At 44.0% G+C, this 21,751-nt stretch overlaps 1 protein-coding gene across 1 annotated transcript in view; it reads right to left on the bottom strand.

Moving 5' to 3' along the window:
* The window catches only part of syne1a (spectrin repeat containing, nuclear envelope 1a), a gene marked incomplete at its 5' end in the record, with an annotated part of 181,085 nt that overhangs the window by 139,520 nt on the left and 19,814 nt on the right, over positions 1-21,751 (bottom strand). The window contains 28 exons of the mRNA XM_083790017.1: positions 307-962; positions 1,298-1,451; positions 2,008-2,174; positions 2,436-2,559; positions 3,828-4,015; positions 4,254-4,352; positions 4,543-4,770; positions 5,160-5,316; positions 5,407-5,567; positions 5,869-6,009; positions 6,353-6,517; positions 8,793-8,966; positions 9,294-9,458; positions 9,570-9,678; positions 9,799-10,007; positions 10,427-10,588; positions 10,965-11,099; positions 11,883-12,047; positions 12,429-12,587; positions 13,005-13,181; positions 13,379-13,522; positions 14,087-14,239; positions 14,575-14,739; positions 16,681-16,886; positions 18,034-18,130; positions 19,372-19,540; positions 20,117-20,229; positions 20,642-20,806. Of these exons, the coding sequence (XP_083646143.1) occupies positions 307-962; positions 1,298-1,451; positions 2,008-2,174; positions 2,436-2,559; positions 3,828-4,015; positions 4,254-4,352; positions 4,543-4,770; positions 5,160-5,316; positions 5,407-5,567; positions 5,869-6,009; positions 6,353-6,517; positions 8,793-8,966; positions 9,294-9,458; positions 9,570-9,678; positions 9,799-10,007; positions 10,427-10,588; positions 10,965-11,099; positions 11,883-12,047; positions 12,429-12,587; positions 13,005-13,181; positions 13,379-13,522; positions 14,087-14,239; positions 14,575-14,739; positions 16,681-16,886; positions 18,034-18,130; positions 19,372-19,540; positions 20,117-20,229; positions 20,642-20,806 (4,907 nt within the window). The remainder of the gene's footprint in view (positions 1-306; positions 963-1,297; positions 1,452-2,007; positions 2,175-2,435; positions 2,560-3,827; positions 4,016-4,253; positions 4,353-4,542; positions 4,771-5,159; positions 5,317-5,406; positions 5,568-5,868; positions 6,010-6,352; positions 6,518-8,792; positions 8,967-9,293; positions 9,459-9,569; positions 9,679-9,798; positions 10,008-10,426; positions 10,589-10,964; positions 11,100-11,882; positions 12,048-12,428; positions 12,588-13,004; positions 13,182-13,378; positions 13,523-14,086; positions 14,240-14,574; positions 14,740-16,680; positions 16,887-18,033; positions 18,131-19,371; positions 19,541-20,116; positions 20,230-20,641; positions 20,807-21,751) is intronic.

The following is a 21,751-nucleotide window of genomic DNA, read 5'->3' on the forward strand; positions in this document are numbered from 1 at the left end:
GTCTCAGAGGAGGGCTGTGGACAATTCAGAAATCTGCCTACCAGTGACTTCATTGTTAGGTAACATCGTTACACAGACCGGGATTTGGCTGTAATGCTTGAAATATAACCTTCAGGAATTTAACCAATAAGCCTTTTGTAGGCCGAAACAAGCTTTCAGTTAGCAGGTAGGAGCTGCAATCACTTTTTGGCAGGAGGACAACAGCTTTTTATGGCATATACTATACACAACAAAATCCAAGAGTATTGACTTGACTAGTATAAAAGTGGGCCCTTTCATGTCAGGTTATTCAGGTAACACCAGTACCTGTTCTGAAAGGCCTGTATGGTGCTTTCTCTGGCCCCCTCCTGCCTCGCAGCCTCTTCTAACGTCTTCAGACTCTTCATGACTTCTTCCTTCCTCTCCCTGAAGGAGCTCCACAGAGCCCCCAGAGCCTCTGCCTCGCTCTGCCTCCATCCCAGACCCCGCTGTACGCCCTCCAGAGCCACCATGAGGGCCACCGCCTGGCCCCTGCAGGACTTTCTTCCGCGCGGACGACTCGTCTCTCTCGAGTCCCTACACTCCGCCCCACACAGATGGAGGTGGGCCTTGCCCAGCCGCCCGTCTAGCCCCACCGCCTGAGCCTCCAGGCGGGCGACATCCCCCGCCACCTCCCCGAGCCCGCGGTGCAGCTCGTCGGCCTTGGCACAGTCCCAGCTGCCCCTGCCCTCCACGGCCTCGCGGAGGCCTTGGACCACCCTGGCTGCTGCGCCGTGGTTCTGGAGGAAGAGCCCCAGCTCAGCCAGGCACTCCTGTCGGAGGAGCAGCAGGCGCTGGGCCTCGATGAGGGGCTGGAAGCAGTCCTCCTTCCAGTCCTGGAGCTGCCGCTGGGCCTCCGAGGTGGAGGAGGGGGAGAGGGAGGACTCTCTTTCCTGCAGGGTTTCTGTCACTGACGTCTGGCCCTTTAGATTTGTCTCATGATCCTATACGAATATAAAATAAATATGTAAATGACCTACGATAGTAACCACTTAAAAACGAAAAGTGCTTGTGTACTAGTTCTATTTCTTGATTAAAAATAGTTCTTAAGCATGTTTCCCTCCTATGTCCAGTTTTGAGTGTTTATGTAAACACAAACATTGTGTAAACACAAACATTGAAGGCAAAAGTGTATAAGCACAACCATTGAAGACAAAAGTGAGGGCGCAAATTGTGATTGGCCAGAATTAGATGACGTATGATGATAAGAGCGCCCCTCATATCATGGGTGTGATTTTTAACATACAGTAGATATAGATATAGACTATGAAATACTCACCTTGAGCAGAGAGACTGCAGACTCCAGGTCAGTGATATCAACCTGGGAAGTGCTTCTGAGGCCAGACAAGAAGTTCTCACTCCACTGGGTTAGGGTTAGCAGAGCCTGGTCAAACTGCTCCACCTGAGACAGCTGTGACTGCAGTAGTACAAGCCTACAGCGATGGGGGAAAGTCACTGTTGTAAAAATAATCTGTCTAAAATGCGTTAACCACATAACCACATTTATGTTTTAATGCCTTATAAGCACATTATAATGCGCTGGGGACGCTGTGGGTGGACGCTGGGGGAGTGTTCTCTCCTCTGCGTCATCAGTGCCCATACTCGAGGCGGGGTTGGCGAAAGGGCCTTTCTGTGTGGAGTTTGCATGTTCTCCCCGTGTCCCCTAGGGTAGGTACCCTCACAAAAAACATGCAGTAATCCTGGTCTCTAAACTACCCTCCCCTGGCCAGAATAACATGTTCCTTCCACGCGCTACGTCCGGCCGGGGAAACTCTCCTCTGTCAGGTGAAAAGAAGCAGCTTGGACTCCTCGTGCATAGAAGGAAGCATGAGGTCAGTCCGCTGCCCCCCCCCCCCAGGTTGGCAGAGGAAGTGTAGCGCCCAGGATTATAAATGCGATTATAAATTATGCATCATAGACCCGACCTTTAAGTAAAGGGTTACCAAATAATCAGTATAATCGTCCAAAACCATAAAGGCAGAGAAGTACCTCTGTGTTGTGTTGTCCTTTAGCGAGGTGAATCTCTCCTGCAGCTGTGACAGGTCCTCAGTGAACTCTTGGATACTACTTTCAGGTGCGGAGGGGTACAATTGCTGCCCCAGGCTCTCCAGACCCCGCAACAACGCCTCATGGGATGGTAATTCCTTCTGCATCTCCTGTACAGGTGACATTGTTATTTATTGGTGCATATAAAAAAAAGGTTAAAATACAGAAATGACAAGAATGTATGGATGAGATTAAAACAACTCAATATCAAAAGCGACCGAATTGTATTACTTGTATGCTACAGTTATGTGATATATGAATCAACAAGGACGAACACTCCAGTCTTAATCCATTTTCCATTTCTGATATGATTATTATTTAGTTATTTACAGTATATGACTCGAGGGAAACAAACCTGCAAAATGAATTACCTGTACATTTTGTAATTCACATTTAAGCTTTATTTTGTCCACAGAGAGCAGGTTGTTGTCTGGACAACAGACAGACTTGCATCTGTCCAGCCAGCATCTGATGGAGGAACTCTCCTTCTCAAATCTGAAAATTAGAAGGTTTCTTTTATATTATGGTGAAGATCCGTTTGCAGTGCACTGCTGTACAGTACACACACACACACACACACACACACACACACACACACACACACACACACACACACACACACACACACACACACACACACACACACACACACACAATAGAGCAGCTCTATCTCTCTGGAGCATCCACTGCTGTACATAATCCCAAATACATACTGTACACCTGCAGGGTAAGAGATGAGGTTGACTGAACACGCACGTACGCACGCACGCACGCACGCACGCAGACATGCAGACAGACAGACAGAGAGACAGAAAGGCACGCACGCACGCACAGACCTTGACCTATCTGACACCTCCAGTAAAGCCTAACCCTTTTTGATTTTGGCACTTTGGAGCAGTGCTACAGATCACAAGCTTTTTGCTTGCGGCGAGATATAAAGAATGAGAGATTACGAGAGAACAAAAGCTATGGATGTCATTACATCAGAATAGCAGAGGCTGCCCAGGGGACAGACAGCATCAGAGACAAAGAGAGGGCACTGTACATTATAAAGAGATGTGTGAATGATGCAAGGCAGTGAAAGGAGACTTGGCAAGCTCAGGAGACTCTTATGAAGACAAAGAAACAGCTTAGAGGCGGACAAAAGGACATTTCCAAGAACGTAAACGATTATTACATGCAGCCTATACAGGAGTCAACCCAATAGGAATCAATATAAAAAATGTCCATACAACAGCAGCCATGACAAAAAATGTCCATACAACAGCAGCCATACAAATTCTGCACCTGCCACCTGTATAATTACGTTGAAGATGCATTTGGAAGATGGATATATTAAACCAAATAGTATAGTATGAGATTGTACAAGACAGAGACAGAAGACAGAGCTCCTTTCAATATATTCTGGGTGTAATCCGGTTGTAGAACATAAAATGTCCCCAAAATACCAATGACATGTTTTCTTTCTGTGATTCAACCTCGTCCTATAGGATTCTGACCATAATTTATCTCACCCATGGCTTTAGTTTTAAGAAGAATAGTATATTAGAGCTCAAGCCCAAGTATCCAATGTGGTTTGACAAAAATAATAATAGTACAGATCTTACTTTAGATCAAACTGATTTATTTATACATAAATAATTGAGACATTTTTAGTTTTGTTGTGTTTCGTTACGTGGTTCCTTTAGAGGTGGTCAAACTCTTTCCAGAAAAATACACATACTGATACAGTACATTTATGCATGCTTTGCTAGAGGCTGTACCTTTGCCATAATGTCAGAAGATTTTCCAGCATAGCTTTGGTCTCCGAGGCCTTTTCCATGTATTCTCCCTGCTCCCTCAGGAGGTCATCCACCTCCTCCTCCAGCTCACTCCCCTCTCCAAGCCTCTTCGTGGCCAAGCACAGAGCCATCAGCCTGGGCCTCAGCTGCTCCAGGGCCTGGCACACCTCCTGGAGGAAGCACACAACCAGGGTTTCAATAATGGCTAATTGGCTATGCTGCTTGGACTGACTCTGTGCATAACTCTAGTTCCCGTTTCCAGAAAGAGGCATACATACACATTTACTGTTCCAGTTCAGTTTCTCATATAGCTTTATTTGATTGGCTCAGGAGCAGATTTGAACTGGAAACCTTGATACGGTAACGGTATATGTCTTGTTGTTCATTAGATGTCATTTGTGTACCTACCATCTGATCCTGAAGCCCTTTGTATGTCTCAGATGATGATAAACAAAATGTGAACGGACAATCCAGCTTCTGCTTGAGGTCGTTCATTGTTTTCTTCACCTGATGATGACAAAAATATCACTTATTTAAATGACAAAAAATATGAATATTGATATTTCAACTTCTGCAAAACTTCTATCAACCTTTCTGTAAAGAAACCTTTAAAGCAAAATGAAAACTCCAAATGAACTGCTTGCTTACAAGTTACAATATATCATAATAAACTAGCATCAGTTGTGTTACGGGTTACCTGTTCCAGGTTGTCTCTGCATGTCGTCCTGTAGGAGTCGCTGTGGGTGTGCTGTCCACCCAGTTGCTCCACTCTCGCCCTCAGCTCTTCCCAGTATCGGCCCATGTTGGCCAGTCTTGTCCGGATACGCTCCACCTCCCCAGGGGTCACAAACTTTGACAGGGCCTCACACTCTGCCTCCAAGTGGGCAAGAACTGCCCCTCGTTCCTCTAACCGCACACCCACCGCCTGAAGAGAGAGAAAGAGATGGTTGAATCTATTTAAACAAAACTGAACGTGTATATAATGCTGGAGTTTAATTTGACACGACTGAATAGCTAGGTGGTTGTTGGGCCTACCGTGTACCAACCGACTAGTGTAAATTTGTCAGTCAGTCAGTCAGTCAGTCAGCCAGTCTCATGCTGCATTCACAGGGGCAGAAGATGCAAAATATCCAAAGATGCAAAGCTACTGTTGTACACATAGCTTTTACAGCAGGCGGTCGGATGCATTTTTGCATCTTCATGTGCATGTTCAGCAGTGTCCATGTGGCTATACCTTTTCAACACTTACATTTCATGGCTACCAAATAAAAACACCATTACCCAAAAGGAACTTGACTTGTGTGTGTACTGTACCTCCACTGTGCTGATGTGTCCATCCAGGGGATCTAAGGAGGATGTTGTCCTTGCCCTTTCTAGCTCCTCTTCTCTCTCTGAGATCCAGCAGGAAAAGGCCTCTGATTCACTGCTGAAACCCTCCCACCAGACACATACCATCTCCAGCTGGACAACACTGGAAGGACAGAACACTGGTTTAAGAAAGCTGTGCACACACACAAACACATAATGTAAACTAAAGTAAAATCAAATAATAGATAAATACTTCTTTCTGAGGTGGTCTTGCAGTTGTGAGATCATCTCCCGGGAGGACTGGGCCTGCTGCAGGAGTACAGTCTGATTCTTAGGTCCCAGCTGAATATCTACTGCCTTCTCCAGGAGCAAATCTGCCCGAGCCGCAAACTCCTCCATTCTCTTGATGAACTCCTATAGACAGGACAAATTGAAATAGATGAGCAAATAGGGCCCCAGCACGCACACGGACACAAAGGCATGTGTAGTGTGTCTGGAGGCCAAGACATAAACCAAACACATGCAAACAACAAATGCTCACGCACACGCACGCACGCGCACACAAGCACACACGCACACACACACACACACACACACACACACACACACACACACACACACACACACACACACACACACACACACACACACACACACACACACACACACACACACACACACACACACACACACACACACACACACACACACACACCTTGTTATGGTCCAGTTCAGTTCTGAGGCTGTCCAGGCTGTTGAAGATGAGTTCTTTGTTCATTGCTGTGTTGATGTTGCTGACAAACCTCCAGACAGTTTCTCTCTCTGCCTCAAAGTCCTGCCAGGAACTCAGAGCTGCCTGGAGATGATATGAAGAGAAGACAAAAAATAGTATACTAAATGCATTTGAAAAAAATATATACTGTATAATGATATACTTTTCAGGATTTCAATTAAAAAATAGCTAAACATTCTTCAGAATTCCAATCAAAAAATTGCACAAAATCTACAAGATCAAAACGTGTTGCACTGTTGAGCTGGTAGATCAGCTATTTTTGTTACTTTTGTGTGACATAGAATGACGAAGTAGGGCATAAATTACAAAGAAAGTTGAAATACGGAGATAAGAGGTCTCTGCAGTGTGAGACACCAACATGGGAGTACATCAGTACAGCACACAGTGAAGCACACAGTCCTTCTACCTGCAGGTTGAGTTCTTGTGTCACAGCTTTGCGGTCCACCTCTTTGAAGGCTCCTTCCAGCTCCCGTAGCGACTGGCTAAGCCCCTCCCCCTGCTGCAACTCGCGGCAGTGGGACACCAGTAGCTCTGCCTCCTTCCTATCAGCATGGCAACGCTTTAGCTGTTGCTGCAACACACACACACACAGATATTCACGCGCATGCATGCACGCACACGCACGCACGCACACGCACACACACACACGCAAAGAGGACTATTTGACCAACATTTTTCAGGAAAACACCAAACGCCATCCTTCTGCTCTCCATTTATCTTTTGATGTTATAACTAAACTCTGCAACCTATATAGACAAACAATCCAATTTTCTAATGTATTTTGTCGTAAGTGATATTTTTTGGTTAAAAATTCAGATAGTAATCATAATAATTGCTAATTGTTCAGAAACAGTGGTGACCCTTTCCTCCAGGTCTTTAGTAAACAGAAAATACATTTTCAGGTGGGCTGCCAGTTTCATCCAATCAGGTACTCATAAATATCAGCTTCAATTAAGACTTATTAACAAAATATCACTTACAACCGCTTTAACAACAGCAGAAAAGCGTTTGTTTATAATGGACAATTAGCATTGGAAGGAAGGAAAAATGGCTGAGCCGACATGATCTGAACAAAGTAGAAAGCCGCATTAATGGACAGAAGGCACTAGACATGTCTCAATGTGCCAGTGAGTTGGCATCATTTTTCAACAACAGTTTTCTAGGGCAGTCGTCTGCTTCAGACCCATATGTTCTCCATGAAGTCCTGACCCTCTGTTCTGCACCAGACGGAACACAGTAGCCCCCTCATATTGGTTATTCTTAGTCTGCGACCCCCACGAGAGCGTCTCGTGGCTCACTTCGAGGTTCATGTTAATATTACATCAATGTTGTATTAAGTTACTCCCCAGTGAATCTAAAACTCTTCATTTCATACGGTGGAATCTAAAGGAGCCTGTTTTTCTATTGTTCCTATTTTTATTTTCTTCTCAATTTGAACACACACCTGAGAATCCTTCATGTGCTCCTTCATGTTTCATACTGAAGTGGCCCTCCACTGAACCCCTAACTGCTCCCTGGGCTCTGTGTTAATCTACAGTAGTCGCAACTGCTCCTTATAGCTAGTATAGGTAAATGCAGAGGTATAATTTCAGAGTTTGATTCAATATAATGACAAATTGTCACAAACTATACAACAAGAAACATGTTTGCTATTGTCCAAGAACACATCAAAAGAATAGTTTGCCCAGTGTGTTTGACAACAACAACTCATGTATGGGGAGGGTTATCTCTGGTGCTGCACTAGTCTCTCCTATAGGTAGGTCAGCCAGGTGCCTGTTCAGCAGGGGGTGGAAGTAGTATAGGTAGAACAGAGTGTTCCTCTTCACGTGTTATGCCCTCACAGCAAAAACCCTCATTGTCAGGTGAAAAGAAACAGCCTCCCCAAGACTAGGAGTTGGCAGAATTGTTTTAATCAATTTGTGTGTGTCTCATTTGTAACAATACAGGTTCTGCTTAGGGCCTATTATCTTTCCATTAAGTGACTCTCCTATGAGTATACTGCAACGCAGTCTCTGCCAAGCTGGCTGTGTACATTTTAAATGGAAACTTTTCTAAATGATTCTCTGACAGAAAGCTTCCCTTTACTGTGTGGCTGACTGTTTCAGTGCATTATAATGTTACCGGTTAATGCTGAAGAAATTCCACTCCACCAGGCATTCAGTGTGATGTTTGACCAATGAAATGAATCTAGAACAGCCAATAAAAGAGATGACCTGCTCTGCACATTCATGCACCCAAAAGGGAGAAACCTGTTCATTTGGTGGACCTTTCACCTAACACCTCCATGAGGCTAGAATTTCAAATGAACAAACAACAAAGCTTGTTAGGCCTTGCATCACTCTAATAATAATAATATAAAACTAGAAATGCACTCTGTCGAGCTGCCAACTTGCTCCTTGCACACAAGTAGGCCATGTATGTACTTGTGCGCAAGCAGAGCACGCCATGAGGTGCGCTCACCACTGGCATCACCACTTCCGAAAAAAACCCCTGATATATTATGATATATTGTAATGACAACATAAACACGTTGCCAGATATGCTGATGCCTGATAATGAAATACATACATACCCAGCCGATCGCAGTACTCTGCTTGCGCAAGTAAAGGATGCTTAAAATATCATCATACATCACATTCCGTGCTCAGCCAATCAAATAATTTCCGTGGTACACACAGACACACAAAGCTGGGCATAGGAGGGGCTAGCGCCCCTCAAAAGTCCTCAAATGAGCATTACTTCACATTTGTTTAACACATCATAATTTAGATATCAGCAACAGTTTTACTTTGCTGCTATAAATATGAATAACAGCAGCGACACTGCAATGCTCCCCCATACTGTACCTGGTGAATGAGGTACAGCTGCCTGGCCTCCTCCAGGCTCTCAGCCTCCAGGATCTGGTCCGTCTGCTCCTGAGCCTCCCTCCGTGCCCTCAGAACCTCCTCTAGAGCACCACGCACGTCCTCTCTGAGCTCGTCACACTGGGACATGGCATCTGCATTGCCCTCCTCGCCCCACTTCAAAAGAGAGCAGAGGATTGGAGGGTCATGACAGGGTTGAGGAGAAGACTCAGAAGAGAAAGAATGGCACGACTTTCCAAACTGTGGCGATACGATCATAAATAAATTGTTCAATAAATGTTCAACTTACATTACACACTAATACAAGGAAAGACTACATCACTATAGTTCCAGTGTGGTTTCATATTCCAGAATAAAAACATTAACTACAACCTCAGCAATAGTACTGGCAGGAGTTCAGCGTTGAGTGTTGAAAGAGCGATTTTCATTTTCATTAGTTTGCCTTTGCACACTGGATGCTATTTTTGGAATGAATGTTTTTACCTGGCAGAGCGCAGACAAAAGTGCCCTGAGGTCAGTTGAGAGTTTGGCCAGTGCCGCTCTCTGCCTCTGGACCTCCAGTTCCGGGCTAACCTCGGACAGCACGGTCAGACGGCTCTTCAGCCACAAAAGGTTCTCTTCACGGCAGTCCACAGCCTCCTGAAGGGCCTACAAGTGTGGGAATTGGAATTGAAGCGTAGAAAAGCAATGAAAGCCTACTAAAGATTCACTTTTAACCTTGACTTTATTTTAGTGGCCCGACGGAAAGGTCAGACTCACCTGAATCGTGACGTCCACTTGTTCCTGATCGGTGGAGTCTCCAGACGTCTCTCTCAAAAGCCTCACCTGCCTCCTCTGAGACGAGAGCCAATCAGAAAGCTCACAGAACCTACAAACGAGGAAGAAAACTTTGTCATTACACAGCAATTACATTCTGTAAATTTTACCAGTGAAAAGGTCGGAGTTTAAGGCAGATTATATTAATATCGGTAGTAAGTATAATCCTCACATCTCGTTCCACTCCCTCCATTTATCTGGGTGCTGCAGCAATTTGAGGTAGATGGTTTCTATTTGACCTTTGATCTCTGCCAGAGCCCTCCTGCTGCAGTCGAGGGCTCTGTGGGCAGAGTCGTTGTCTGGTAACTTCTCACATATGTCCTCCATGTTCCTGATCCTCTTCTCACACAATGTCAGGGGCATGCGCTCCTTAAAGAATGCCTAGGAGTTGGGGGCAAGGTGAGAGAAGGCATTGGTGGATTAAGTTGCCTGGAGAGTGATGATAATCACAGGTGATTATCTTTCCTCATTTTGCATTCATCTGCAATTTTGCCAGGTTTCCTACTCAACGAGTCGACCATTTCACTCAATGTTGACGAATTGTATCTTACATGACACTTTTCTCTGGCTCATTATGGTGTTGGTGAGCTTGTAGATCTGTTATTGTAGTTTTTCGTTTCTGTCATTTTTCACCTGAACTGATGCACCCAAAATATGGACGCCAGGTTGAAAGTGGTTCAACTCTGTGAACCAACCCCTACTTAAGGCTAATTTATAATCTTGTGATTCTTCCCATTCAAATTACATACTGTAATCTTTAGTTTTAACGAAGATTAGGTATACTGTATATTAAACCTCACCCTGTGCTCCCTGACCACACGTTCGCTGGTGCATGTGCTCGACAGAGCACGCATTTCTCTGTCTAGCTCCTCCCTGCAATCCTGCAGGACCTCCCCCACTCGAGCCTGCTCCACGTCAACCTTCAGACGCATCAGGTGGGCGGGAACCTCACCCTGGACATCCTGTAAATGAAATCACAAGCATTAGTAGAGAGTCAGTAAAAAAATAAATAATCCAGGACCAATGTGAGAACATACTGAAAAGGCTTAAAGCTGCAATCAATACGTTTTATGTCCTATCCGGGATCCAATCTCGGGCCCACTGCGTGACATTTCTACTGTTCAGCTGTAACTGAGAGCTCATTTAGGGAAGATGAGATATTTTCCATTGAATTTCATTCGATGCCTCTTGCCAACCAATAGTGGCTTCTTACCGATTTAATGTCTCGATAGAAGAGCAGAGAAACCTCTGCCCACATGCAGTTGTGTTTAGTTATATTGTATTCAAGGGACAAGGCAGTTAACTGCCTTGTCCCTTGAAGGCCTGATGACCTCTGACCTTCCATTGTTTGTGTAGTCTGCGGACTGTTTCCTGCAGCCCCTGTTGCTCGTCCTCTGGTAGGATGTCTGTTAGCTCATCACATGCCTTCAGAAACACACTCAACATCCGCTGGTCCATCTGGTTGAAGAACTCCTGGGCAGAATAGAAACAATACACCGTTTGGGGATTGGTGAGCACACTTGGGATCGTGTCAATTTGCAATGAAATGTGTTGGTAGAGGAGGACGACGACCTGTTGAACAGGATTATTTCAACATGGGTATTTGCAGAATCCATTGATACACATTACACACTCAGATCCTCATCCAAGCCATTCTAGATCAGAAATAGCATGGCCCTAGCGTGTACCTCCACATGCGTTACGCCCCCCTAGTGAGACCTTTCACTGTCGGGTGGAAAGAAGATGTTGGCTTGACAGCCCGGGTATTGGAGGAGACCCGAGGCTTTCTTCACCCTCCCAATGACTGATTGTGGGGGTTAGCAGAGATGGAGTACTTGTAGAGAGGCTGGGGAATTGGGAATTGGCTTTACTAAATTGGGACTTGAAGGGGAGAAAATGTTTTTCTTTTGTCTTGAAGGGGCATGTTTTGCACAATAACATTAGTCTTTTCATTATGTCTGCCCACGATCTCTGTGATTCATACAGTACGTTTGTTTACCTCAGTCACTGATACTAAAATCTGATATTTTATTTTTATTTTTTCTATGAATCTGTGACTTGACACCCATACTGTTATAAAACGAAAATAAAAAGATTTTGAAAAGAAATAGCATGGCCCAGCCTGTATGAAATGAGTCTAAATAAGGTAAGAGTGTCTTGATGTTAGCCAATAGCCATACATATTTGGCTGCTTCAGCTGTCATCAACGGACTATAAAATGGCACACAGGAGCCAGTACTGTAGATTTGGGCTCACTGTGTGTTTTTTCTGCAGCTCCTCTGGGTCTCCTCTCTCTCGCAGGCAGCCTTGAGCCATCCTCAGGACCCTCTCTAGCTCCTGGCGGGACTCCTCAAACCTCCTCCTAAGACAGTTGTTGGCCTCCTCCTGCCTCCTCCACTCCCCCACCTCCTTCATCAAGGCCTAGCAGAAGAAGATACAGTACAGGTCATGACGTGGGCGAACGGTCTCACAGGTAATGTATTATAATTGCATTGTTCGTCTTTCATTAAGCTGTGGAATAATGAGACAGATGAGCAATGCTAACCTGTACTGTTGTCTCTGGGGATATGTCTGTTCTGTGATGTGATTAACGCTAATTAACGCTCTCTAAAATTCTTGTGTGATGCTGCGATTCTGCACGTGCGTGCGTGCGTGCGTGCGTGCGTGCGTGTGTGCGTGCCCGCCTGCCTGCCTGCCTGCCTGCCTGTGGGTATTTTGTTTGTTGTGTGTGGGTATGTTTGTTGTGTGTGTGTGTGTGTGTGTGTGTGTTCATGTCACTTAGTAAGTGCACATCATGCTAACCTGTGCTGAGCCCTGTATTTCGGCCACTCTCATTTGCAGGAGGGACTGGTCAAAGTTTCGGAGCACCTTGCTACTGGAGAGCACCCTCTGCAGGGCGTGGTGGTTCCTCTCTATGACCGAGAGGCAACGTTTGCTGTTCTGCTGCTGGTTCAGCAGGTCCTGGGAATTTGAAAAGGTATTTAGATACGATAGACATACTATTTGCTTAGCTTGACCACCGACGCCAAGTAATACGTATGTTATTTAGATAGCAAGTTGTGTAGACAGATTGCTAGGTTTGATACTTACCTGGTGGTACCCTAGTTACTTTGTAGCATTTACCGTAAATTGCTTTCTGTAGTACAGTATGTACTTCAACATTTCAATTCATGCAACGTACTCCAATCTTACACTTTCTCAGTCGCCCTGGCCAGGAGCAACTGTTGTACTGCAACTTCAGTTTACACTTTTTTCAGTTGAAAAGACGTCAAGCAAAAGGGTTGTGCGATAAAGTATTATTTAACTGTAACTGGACTCTACATTAAAGTTTGTTCCCTGTTTGAACTGCGACACAGCCATCATACAGTATATTCTAACCTGCCACGTGAGTTTGTGCTGGGCATGGGTCTGTGCGTCTGGGTCCCTGGCAGCAGCCGTGATGCGGCTGGCCCTCTCCAGAGCCTGGTAGAAACCACTGATGTGCTTCTCCATTTCCTCCAGCACGGGCAGCAGGCCATGGCACTCCCTCACCAGGGATGGACACCGCTCTCTCACCTGCAAACAATACACAACCAGAAAACTAAACCCCGACCCAAAGAGGTGACGTGGAGGATGTGGATAAAAATGTTGAGATAACGATATTGGGATGTTGTACTTTGACGTACTTTACCCCAGATGTGCTGCTTTGTAAAGTTATTAAAAAAAAAAAAAAAATACACAAAAAATAGTTTCCATTAGATGGTAGCGCGTACCTTGCTCAGATGACCTTTGACCGTTGCCATAGCAGCCATGACCCTAGCGCCTTCGTCCTGTGACGCATCCTTGACGAGGAGCTGGGCACTACGGACAGCCAGCTTGTACTGTGTCTCCATGGCAACGACCTTTTGCTTGGTATTCTGAGAGAGAGATATGGGATTAAGTGTAGAAGTCATCATAGAGATGAAAAAAGGGGAATATCCGCACTCTCTTAATAAAGTTTCTTTATTTCATGAAATCAGCATGCAGCAGCAGCAGTCCACCTAGAGAAACGAGGAGTTTGAAAATGCTGAGGAAGGCCTGCGTGCCGTTCCCCTTTTTCCATTGATCTTCTAGAATCTGCACCCATCAGCTACACTACAGAGACTATCAACTTGACCCTGAGTAGAGCACGTCTTTCCCTAGAACGGTTCTGTTGTTCATCATAGAGATGAAGACAACTAAACCTGAACTACATTCAAGAGAAGACTGCAGTAATTATTGTCTGTAGGACAGAGAATGCTCAAACATTCTAAAAATCACACCCGTGTGAAGTGAGTGTTGCAACTCCGTGTGGGGCTCCCGGGGGGGTCCCCAGAAGTTCCAGATAATGTGTATTGTAACAATATCATTATAGAGAAAACCACCACACCATGTACCAGCAAGCAGTAAATTATTCTGTTCTATAATTATGATAAATTACGATGGGCCTGTGCGTTCCTCACCTCCACATCCTGGAGAAAGGCTCGGACATTCAGGAAGGACACCTGGACAGATGCACTGAGCTTGTTCTCAGCAGTGTCCAGCAGATCTCTGAGAGGTGACAGTGCCTTCAAATGGTCCTTTCTCAACTTATCCATCTCATCTGCATGGGCATACTATAGATAATAGAGGGTGACACCATTTTTGAAAACTTTCATTCACAGATTTACTGGCCTGCGACAAACTTTCCAAATTTGTTTTGTAACATGAGTTGTCCTGATGTAGTACATCTCAGTTCAAAAGAGTCTGCGGTCAATCATGCAAAGTTAAATATGCTCAAGGTTTGATGTTATTCATCTTATTGCTTTATAAGCAAGGTTAACACAACTCATCTGACACATAATAATGCAAAAACACAAACCAATGAAACCATGAAATGTATTTGAAAATACTATATCCCCCCAATGTCTGACCTTTTATCTGATCTAATATTGATAAGTCAGATTATTACTTGTTTCACTTTAAGAAAGAGGTCCCTCCATCGGCCATTCAGTAGCAGCAGCTGCTGTTTGAGGTCCAGTGACACTATCTCGTCACACGTCTCGATCAGAAAGTTTCCTGCGTCGTTCATGATGTTGTGCTGATCCATCCAGTGGTTGAGAATCCTGAAGAACTCCTGAGAAGAGAGGATGGAAACAGTCAGAACCTCAGTGCTTATAATAATGGACACCACACACTTTAGTATACAAATATATATTGCCCTCGAAACCTGACTTATGACCGTTCATGAAATGTAAGCGATACGCAACCTAGCCCCAGTATGTTCCCTCAGCACTACGCTCATTCTGTAGCTCCGAGATGAGGTCACACCCTGGGCCCCTCCCACCGCTGTTCAGAAACGGCGCATGTTTCCACAAGGAACGCTTCTTCTTACCCTTTTCTGCACAATGAATCCAGAAAGTGAAGGGCTAAAAAGCTTTTACACTAATTCAAACTTAGCAACGGCCAAGAAAATCCAACTTTAAACGGTTACACGAGCGTTGTTTAGCATGTTTTTCAAGGACTGACTGAACTGACTTCAGTTCACTCGACATGCACGCGCACACACACGACTTCCTTGATAAACATGGAAGCGGCTGACTAAACAACCGCTGTAACGCTCATGTAACCGTTTAAAGTTGGATTTTCTTGGACGTTGCTAAGTTTGAATTAGTGTAAAAGCTTTTTAGCCCTTCACTTTTTGGATTCATTGTGCAGAAAAGGGTAAGAAGCGTTCCTTGTGGAAACATGCGCCATTTCTGAACCGCGGTGGGAGGGGCCCAGGGTGTGACCTCATCTCGGAGCTACAGAATGAGCGTAGCTATACGCAACCTAGTTATACTGATCTGATTGGCTCCTCTGGCCAATTGGACACCAAGCAACGGCAAAGCTGCCCTCTGGCAAATATCCCTGGCAGCCACACAGGCTGCAGACAGACAGTGCAGAGCAACGCAGCAGAGAAGCATGCTCACACTCACGGGGTGACGTGGAAGGAAGCGTATCGATATAACTAGTACTCGATATAACTTCAAACCAAACGCGGCTGAAACAGCGCAGCCAATGCAAAGCAACAACAAAACACAGTCAATGAAGCACGCACAGAACAGAACGTCGTAAACGAACGCATACAACACCCATTGAGGCGCGAGGTTGTGACAAACATACATGTTACTAAAATAATAATCATACTAATATGGGGGTAGAACACAACGGAGACAGCGCACGCAAACAATGGCCGCGAGGCGCGAGGTTGTGACACACAAACATACACGCAATAATCATACTAGTATGGGGGGGGGGGGACACAACGGAGACAGCGCTTCTTTCACCTGACAACTATCACTATGTGATCATTTCTTGTTTATTGTAATACATATGTAATAATTTACATATGTAAATTATTAACAGACAGACAGACAGACAGACAGACAGACAGACAGACAGACAGACAGACAGACAGACAGACAGACAGACAGACAGACAGACAGACAGACAGACAGACAGACAGACAGACAGACAGACAGACAGACAGACAGACAGACAGACAGACAGACAGACAGACAGACAGATAGATAGATAGATAGAAATGTACAGTAACATTTTAAGAGACATTTGGGGTAATTGACTGCATAATCCTCAGGGCTTGGTTAGTGGGGATAATAATTATTTTAAAAGGATTGAAGTAACCATGGTGATGTGAAGGCATGTGGAAGGCCAAGGGGATCATCTGATACTCGTAGTGGATTTCACTCCTCTCACCAGATACAAAATCCTTTAAAATATGGCATGCATTGATTGGTACCACTGCGTCATATTTCAGACCATCAAATTTGTAAATGTCTGGAGGGGAATTTTTGAGGATGTGAAAAACTAACCCAAGGCCAAAATGCATTTCTCATTGATGTGTCAGAGATATATATTTGAAGCTCATGCTGCTGTAAGCTCAATTAACATTCCGTCATGCACAGAACTTACTAGCGATGTTACTGTAGCTTGAAGCTCTGTTCTTTCTGGCTAGCAACGGCGTCATGCGATAGATAGAGCATTATGTATATACAGTAGGCATAAGACTTCATACCCGCTTGGTGTTCTCAGGCTGGCCCAGGGCTGCCTCCGCATCCTCCAGCCAGGCCTGTAAGGAGGCCACAGTGGAGGTGTACCTCTCCCAGTTGGACAGCACCTCGTCCAGCATGCTCCTCACACTGCGCACCTCCACAGACAGACTCCTCCACTGGGTCACCACTTCCCGCATGAACCTGCGCACGCCAGTCTCCCCTTCATCCACTGGAGGAGGGAAAGAAATACACAAATTAGGTTAAAGAAAATGGATGGTCAGCCTTAGTTCGAGGCTGTTCTCGCACACACACACACACACACACACACACGCACACGCACACGCACACGTGCGCACACACACACACACACACGCACACGCACACGCACACACACACACACACACACACACACATTGTGTCTGACCTCGAAAATATTGTCACTACATGAGGGATGTGGTGTTTTTGCTTATGTGATCCATCATAGTGGTCCAGAATACTCACATACTTTGTACCACAAGTGCAAAACTCCAGCCACATTGGAACTAGGAAATGCATCCCCCCCCCCCCCCCCCCGCAAAATAACCTATTTTACATGCACATCAAGCCAGTGTAATTGCTACAGAATGGCAGAAAATTACATATTGAACCCCCCGCGTCCTGCCCGACATCAATTCTCGATAGCAGAAAAGCCTTTTAGAAAGATCCCAAAAGATGGGCCACAATCTGGCCAATCAAAGCCCACGGCACAGACTACCAGCTGGGCTTATGGGGACTTAATTTTTTGGGGTCGACCAATCAAGCCTCCGATCTCGCCACACCTCGCTTCCCTCCTCTGCATACCCTGAAGCGGTGGAACCCTGGAACTTAATGAAACCAACAAGCTAGCTCTGTCAGTGCCCAGAGACAGTAGAAGTGGAGCAGCCGCTAGCTAACTAATGGAGTAGTATTCCCCACTGAGAGCTGGGAGTGGAGGAACCTCATTTAGCAGTAGCCTGAAGACCTCACTTTCACCGACCGGTAAAACTGAAAGGGGGGAGATGGAGGAGAGAGCCTGATTGGTTATTGAGTTGTTGAGAGGGGATGTGATTGAAGGTGAGATATTGTATACCGTGAGATACTCAGCACTCATGGTATGTCAGATAGGACACATTTTGCCCCAGGGAACCATTCAATAGCAGATAACAGCATCCTCAAAACCACCAAGAATAGACACATTTAATCAATAGGGATCGAATTAAGGAATTCAATGGTTCAAATAGTGACATATAGCGCATAAAACATTAACAACATAGATGCCTTTTCCAGAAAGGGCAACTTATGAATATTGCAAACACATATTACAAATCAATTAGAAGGCTTGCCATTTCTGCTCTCACCTGAGCCATCAGCGCTGACATAGAGCTCAGCAGAATGCTTCAGAGACTGGAACAACGACTCATAATTCTCAAAGAAATGTTGCTTTTCCACAAATGTCTATAGAGGAGACAGGAGACATGGGTGGAATTTAATAAGATGTTAATGAAAGATCCCTTGATGTCAAAACCTAAAGGTAATCCTAGACACGGCGTCCCCAGACATTTTACTTATCAAAGATCTCTGTAATTCTTCCAGAGCTCAATTGATGGACTACATGGTATGATTTTGTTTCAGTGTAAAACAGCCTATATGTTGATAATGGCTGGGTAATATGGATGATAAATATCTATGCCATGTAGCTTCATATAGCACGTAGATTAATTTTATATCACAATATACCAAATTACAGTGTGGATCGGTGCAGTTATAGGTAAAAACATGAATCAGCCTGTTATAGCAATTTTACAATTTAGGCATTTAGCAGATGTTCTTAATCCAGAGCGATTTACAATAAGCAAAAAAAATAAGAAAAAGCATGGCAATACATCACATACATAAAAAGTAGTTATCATGAAACAAGCTAAGGGCGTAACAGTGGAATATCTGTATAATGAAACTACACATAAACTATACATACTACACTATACATATACTATACTATAAAGTGCTATGACTAAAATGCAAGTCTGTATAACTCTGTATAAAATGCTATCTAAGTTTACGTAAAGTTTCTATCTAAGGGGCTAGGGTAAGTGCTACGGGCCATGATGGAGTCTGAAGAGGTGGGTTTTCAGACTACGGCGGAAGATTGGGAGTGAGGCTGCACTTCTGATAGCGCCACCATGAGGCTGATTTGAATATTTTTAAGTCCTCTGCCTAGTGGGAATGTGTGTGCAAATTATTACTGCTACATTTCACAGAAATTGCATGCTGTGTTCATGATTTGAGGTATTTTGTTCAAAACGGAGCACTCTTGCAAACTTTGGACACCAACTTTAGCCTATCAAGATTAATTTGTATTGTATGAAAAATCAGAGAGACCCGTTTTGTTTAATGGCTATAGAGATAATGTGTACCAATTTGCGTGATGTTTATTGGACAAAATCTGTAGGTGTACTGTCAAAAACTGTGTTACTCTCTCCCCATGCCTTCGGCCTGGTGGAAACAACAAAATCTAAATCTAGGATTTTTTAAATCTTTTTCCTGATTTCCTATAAGGCCTACCTGCATGGTTGGTAACCTGCACCAGGTTGGTAACCAAGACAATGTGAGGCATTTTCAGGATAAAGTAGCCTCGTAGTTCAACATCCGATTTATACAGAGTTAATATACAGAGTTACGATCATGGCTGAACTTACAACATAGTCTTGGAGCATCACTTCAACGGACTCCCGGTGGCCATATTTGATGATCCAAGACTTGAGTTTAGACTCTGCCTGGATGAGAAAAGCCTGAATGTTGTGCTGGTTCTCCAGGAATTCCATCTTGGCCAGGTGGACATTGGAAGAGGTGGAGACATAGTTCATCCTAAAAGAGAGTCCACATGGGACATTAAACCTATAGGCTGAGTTATTATTTTTCTTCCTATGGATTGCAAATGTAAATTTGCAACACTGCAAAGTCCTGTGATCATTTAAACCTGAAATGGACACAGTATGTTTTTGCATAACGTTGCAATGAACACAGTATGTTTTTGCATAATGTTGCAATTCCCAGATTAGTTCCAGGTTCTTAAACATACACAACACCATACATACAGTACACATACTCAAGACACTTGGATTGTACTGTGAGAGATGTGTGGGTTTGGTTTTGTGTGATTTTAAATATATACTATATATATAAATATATAGTATTTTCTTCTATTCATGACGTACTTTCTAAAACTTTTGACATTGTCCTTCAATTCAAGGCTTCACATGGTGAGTTATTGGTAGAAAAACGTCTTTTTGAGGGTGAAGTATTCCATTAAAATAAAAATTCAAAAAGTCAAAAAACAGACCAGTTTTCTCATTAATGTTGATTGCATCTTTGATGACGATGTGTGCCTCTAATGTGTTGGTCCAGACTGGACGTTGGATTGTGATTACTACTGTACTGTACCTCTCTGCCATGTCCTGGAGCTGGTCAGGGGGAACGGGTATCCCATCAATGCTTCTGTCCCGATGGATCCTCTGAAAGACCTGCTTATGACTCTCCAGGCTTTTCAACACATCCTGCACAACATGTATAGTATACTGTATATGGGTAACACACATTCACATTCACACAGATTGTGCAAACTGAACACAAACATTTTGTGCATTTGGGATTTATTTGTGAAACTCCACACACAGGGCCCCAAATAGGTAATTTATTCCACATTGCCTATAACATGTAGGACAATGTGTCAACCCAAGTCAGGTTTCCATCTCGATTCAAAGGTCAATATTTTTTTATGATGATGTGTGCATCCACTTTTATTCTAATGAATCTGTAAATACTTTGTTGCATGCCAATGTTGCATGCCGAAAATGGCCAATCTACAAGGTCTGTGAGCTTGTAGATCTGCTATTTTTGGCGCGCAACGCAGGTGTGCAACCAAGTATAAGTTAAGCATACAGTAAGCTATAAATCTTCCATGCTAACCTTGTGCTGCTCCAGGGTCCTGTGGACAGTGTTAGCCGTCTCTTGGGGTGCCTGTTGGAGTGTGATCTCTTGACGCAGTGCCCCCTCTGCCTGGTGCAGCCACAGCCCCACCATGCCCAGAGGAGAAGGCAAGGACCTGTCCAACAGCAGGTGCCAGTCCAGGAGCTGAGAATACAGGGAAAACAGTTAATTGACCCAATCTAATTAATTTATTATAAATAAATAAAAATCATTAATAATCAATCAATATTTTGGTCATGTCATGCACTGTTTTTTTTTTTTTAATAGTTTAAAAATATACTTTTGATTATTCGATCATTCGATCGAAAAAGGTTATCGCTAAGAAAATAATCGATAGTTGCAGCCCTAGAGAGGAGAACAACAGGATAGATCTCAAAGTGAAAATGGTGGGAGGAGATCTATGACAAAAAATATAATATATATTAATGTTATTAACCCATTCTGGGCGGGAACCCATTTTGGTGTTTTACCCACTCAGATCGGGAACCCATATTTGGGTTCTGTACAGTATTCAAAAATGTAAACATTTTGATTCTGCTATATAAATATTTGAAGTTTTTCAGAAACCTTAGGTCAGGATTTAGAGGCGTTTTTTGAATCGGCCTCAGGCCTAATAAGCGATACAGAATGTGAAATGTACTGTGTCTCAATTTCTATTATCTATTGTTTTGTCTATCTACTGTATGTACATTTCTATGGAAAAGACAACTTACTACAAGAGGGATATAAAAAGCAGCTGCTCTAATTGACCTACTGTGAGTCTGTCACATGACTTAACTTGCCTTGACTTAAATTGCATTAACTAATATCCTGCATACTATGTGCAGGTCAGGACTTTTCTTTGTCCACATAAATTAACCAAGTCAGTTTTTTTTCTGACCGTGTATTTTGGAATAGAAAACAACCTCTCTCAGTCATAATTTACGAGTAGCTGCGGTTTATTTGGCAACTTGGCCATGAGGCTAACAGGTGACTGTGCTTATAGGCCTACTGTAAAGCCTGATTTAGTCACTCGCTGGTGCTGCGTGCAGAAAATAGCCCCTCTACATGTTGTGAGATGTTGTGCGCTTGCAGCTCTGCTATTAGTAT

Source organism: Protomyctophum parallelum (genome assembly GCF_964188405.1).
Source record: "Protomyctophum parallelum genome assembly, chromosome: 19".
In the NCBI taxonomy this organism is placed as follows: domain Eukaryota; kingdom Metazoa; phylum Chordata; class Actinopteri; order Myctophiformes; family Myctophidae; genus Protomyctophum; species Protomyctophum parallelum.